We start from the raw sequence: 3,488 nt of genomic DNA, 5'->3' as shown, positions 1-3,488 counted from the left end.
ACCGGCAACACTTGTTGATGTGGACCTCGCGTGGCCGCGTACCGGCCAACGAAGGGCCCACGGTCGTCAGCGCCACGACCAGCGTCACCAGCGAAAGTAGGCCGCACATGGTCATTTTTTGGTCAGTGCTTGTTTTTGCTCCCGCTACCGCACCGGCTGTACAAGGGCAAGGCCAGGCCTTTCCAGGTCTTCCGCTTTTTTTCTCACCACCCCTTCGTCGTCACCCCTTTTTCGGTCGGTTCACTTTTCACTCACACAATCCTCGCCCCTCTTTACTGGCACAGATCTGGAATTCCTCGCTGGAGTCCAGACAACACTCGGAACCAACCGACAACACGCATCATCATAATGCACTTTTACTTCCTTTTCTATGCTGCTGCGATCGTCGTCAGCGTCGATTTTTCTTCCCTCCTTTTTTTTCTTGCTACCTTTTTTCTTCACTTCACAGACCGCTTTCTACTGCGGGCGGCTGTGTCTGGTGATCGACGCGCACTGATCATACGCAGCACGCCACGATCGTGATTCACTCACGCGAACCAGTGAGCACGACGACACGACACTTCTTCAGCCGCTGCTGCTGTAGCACGAGATCGCAAACGTTGTAAGGAAACTGCAACAAGATAAAAAGAGCAGAGGGAAAAACATTAGCGAAAACATTGCAAGGCACCCGATGAAACAATAGACCGCCAGTAGTGGCGTGCGAAGAGAGGTGATGTATTTAGCACGCGATGCAGCTCCGCGATCCGTACAGGTCCGTTGCAACGAGTTGAATGCACCGAGCACCGACCACACCATCACCGGTGCACCTTACCGGCCGGGATCGACAGCAGGGAGGTCGCGCGTAAAGTCTGCGCATGTCACACGAACAAGATCATACCGGACGCATGACGCACCGTGTGGCCGGTGTGCCCCCCACATTTCAGTAACCGAAATAAATGCAGCCGACAAATTGCAACAATTTGCTTTGGGGTTTTTGGCGCGCGCGCTCGCTCGTTCCCCTTTATGCTGGTGGCCAATCAACTAATGAGGAACAAAAATAACAAGCGGACTTGGGTTATTTCTGGCTCATTTCTTTACTTTCTCTTTGAGGCAAGCGGCGTAGGGTGCATTTCTCTGGAAGTAATTCCTGTAGAACACCTTTTGTGGAGGTAATTTGCTTGTCAAACTCATAAATTGACGGCCATTTTCAACATCTTATTAACACAAACAGTGAAGGTAAACAACGCTATCGAGAGCTCGCCGATAAAATCAGGATCGTTCACGTATCATTGGCGTGAAGCTCCTGTTTGCTTTTCCACGATTGGTTTGATTACACTCCGCACCTTTAATGCCCTTTGATAACGCGTCGCACGCAGTGTTTACCGAACCATTTATGGTTGACAAACATTGCCCGGATCGCGAACTCGTTCCCAGCATAACCGATCTCTTCCTAATTACAGGGCTGCAAACAGCAGGAATCGAGCGATCGTATCCTGTTGCTGGCAGCACCGAGAGCGTTTCCTACGGCGAGACGTATAATTATGATCCTCGCGGACTCGAATATACCCCGCCACCATTAAGACGTAATAAAAATAAAATTCCACTTTCGACGGCGGAAAACCGGGGGGAACCATTCTATCGAGAAAGGAATTCGTGGCCGGTGTCGTCGCCGTTGGATACAGTCAAGCGGTGTGATAAGAACACCCAAGCAGGCAGGCAGAACGAATCGAGGAAGAGAGCAGCGATCGAGAACAAATCCTTCACTCTCCGGTGCTCCGATGAACCTGTTTCCATCAAGACGCCACCACCATCGGCCGGTGATCCATCGATCGACACACGCCATCACCGACCCTCCTCCTCCTCCTCCTCCTCCTGTTGTCGCGGGCTCATTCGAAACCGGTTTACCGATAAGCAGGCCCGCAGACCAGCTGCACCACCATCGCCGTAGCCGTCGCCGGCCATCGACGCCGCCGCGGTTGATGCGCGTCATCAAAAACAGGTCCATTCCCGTTCCCTGCCACGCGACCCCGAGCGTTGCTCCGGCCACAAACAAAAGGAGTAAAAGTGGAGTCCAACCGGTGGGAACCAAACGGTCGCTGGCTCACACACTGCGACGCACACACGCGGACACGTAAACACACCGGTCTTTCGACATTTGTTCCGTTGAAATGGAGTTGAGGAATCGTTCGATCGGAGGACACTAGAAACAACGCTAATTAATTATGCCAAACGGCCGGCTGTCACCTTGAGCGCTAGAAAAATGCGGCGTTATCACCGCACTCACACACTAGAGCGTGCTGCTTGCTTCGATCGCGAACTACGAGACTCGAAATCTCTAATCTCTCGGACGCGAAATGAAAGAGTGGATTGTGGTGGATCGCTTGGTACAAGATCCGATGATCATCGTTCAAGATGACTAATTTACCCATCAGCACTCAAGCACTGACCACCATCAGCAACTCTTTTATGAGCCGGAACGAAACAGAATCCCATTTTTCATGCCCTCATGATGATGATGATGATGATCAGAAGATGATGTTCTTCCACTACTCACTCGCGTGTTCAGATCTTTCTCTCGCTCTCTCTCTCTCTCTCTCTCACCGGTTACTTTGTGCGTTCTCTTCACAATTGAACGATTCTTCATGTTCGATCGTTCCGGGCCGGTCAAGACGACGCCTTCGAGGGTTAATTAGATTGCGCAGCGCATTTCTTCTCGGTTCTTGAGCTATTTCCAACAACCCGTTCTGGCCACCAGTACCCCCATCACCGCCAAGGCCACTATCAATACGCTTGATGAAGTGGTCCAGTGGCCGCAGCGGCCGTTACCAGATCGAGCGATGTTGATGAGAACGGAGGAACGGAGGAGGAGAGCATAGAACGGAACAGAAACAAAAGCCATCGAAGGATGAAGATGAGCAGAGAGCGAGAGAAGGTGGTAATGAAGAAATACCTTTCCCAGGCCACGCACACACATACGTGGCTATTGTTTAAAGGCTGCGGGCCCTCGCCAGCCCATTCAAAGCGGGTGCAGGTGTGTCCGTTGGACTCTTCTAAAACCCCCCTCTCGCAGTTCTTTCTCTTTCAGCGTCGCTTGGATTCTATGCACCGATCAGGCGGAGGAAGGGGACACGCACGACCGATCGATTATCTCGCACTTACGCACACTCTCACCACGAGCACGGGCACGGGTGATGAACTAGATCTTTTGTTTGCGCGGAGTAAGAACAACGCATCCGTTGCGCATCCAACTACTTACTTTAAATCGCAGACGGACGATCACAGGGCACTACGACGATGATTTCACTACCGTGACGACGAAACACCAAAACAAGAAAACACGTAAATTTCACAACCACTCCGCCGTCGTAGTAGGCAGTCGAGAGAAAGCCACGCCGAGTCGAGGAGAAATGAATGCAAAACAGCCACCGTTGCACAAGCACGCACGTGCTAAAACTCGCGGAAAGTTCAAAATTCAAACGGACGAGCGACACACACTCCTCGTTGCCAAC

At 51.8% G+C, this 3,488-nt stretch overlaps 1 protein-coding gene across 2 annotated transcripts in view; it reads right to left on the bottom strand.

The window, feature by feature from the left end:
• The window catches only part of LOC126569596 (probable G-protein coupled receptor Mth-like 1), a 141,116-nt gene extending 137,628 nt beyond the window's left edge, over nt 1-3,488 (bottom strand). For both annotated transcript variants that reach the window (XM_050226800.1, XM_050226801.1), the window contains exons 1-2: nt 3,236-3,488; nt 1-610 (exon numbers count right to left, since the gene is read on the bottom strand). The exon at nt 1-610 is cut by the window's left edge and continues 692 nt beyond it. In XM_050226800.1, the coding sequence (XP_050082757.1) occupies nt 1-115 (115 nt within the window). In that variant the 5' untranslated portion in view covers nt 116-610; nt 3,236-3,488. The remainder of the gene's footprint in view (nt 611-3,235) is intronic.

This window comes from Anopheles aquasalis, chromosome 2 (genome assembly GCF_943734665.1).
Source record: "Anopheles aquasalis chromosome 2, idAnoAquaMG_Q_19, whole genome shotgun sequence".
Classification (NCBI taxonomy): domain Eukaryota; kingdom Metazoa; phylum Arthropoda; class Insecta; order Diptera; family Culicidae; genus Anopheles; species Anopheles aquasalis.
Note: the sequence above shows the minus strand (reverse complement) of the source record. Positions and strands in the feature narration are given on the sequence as shown.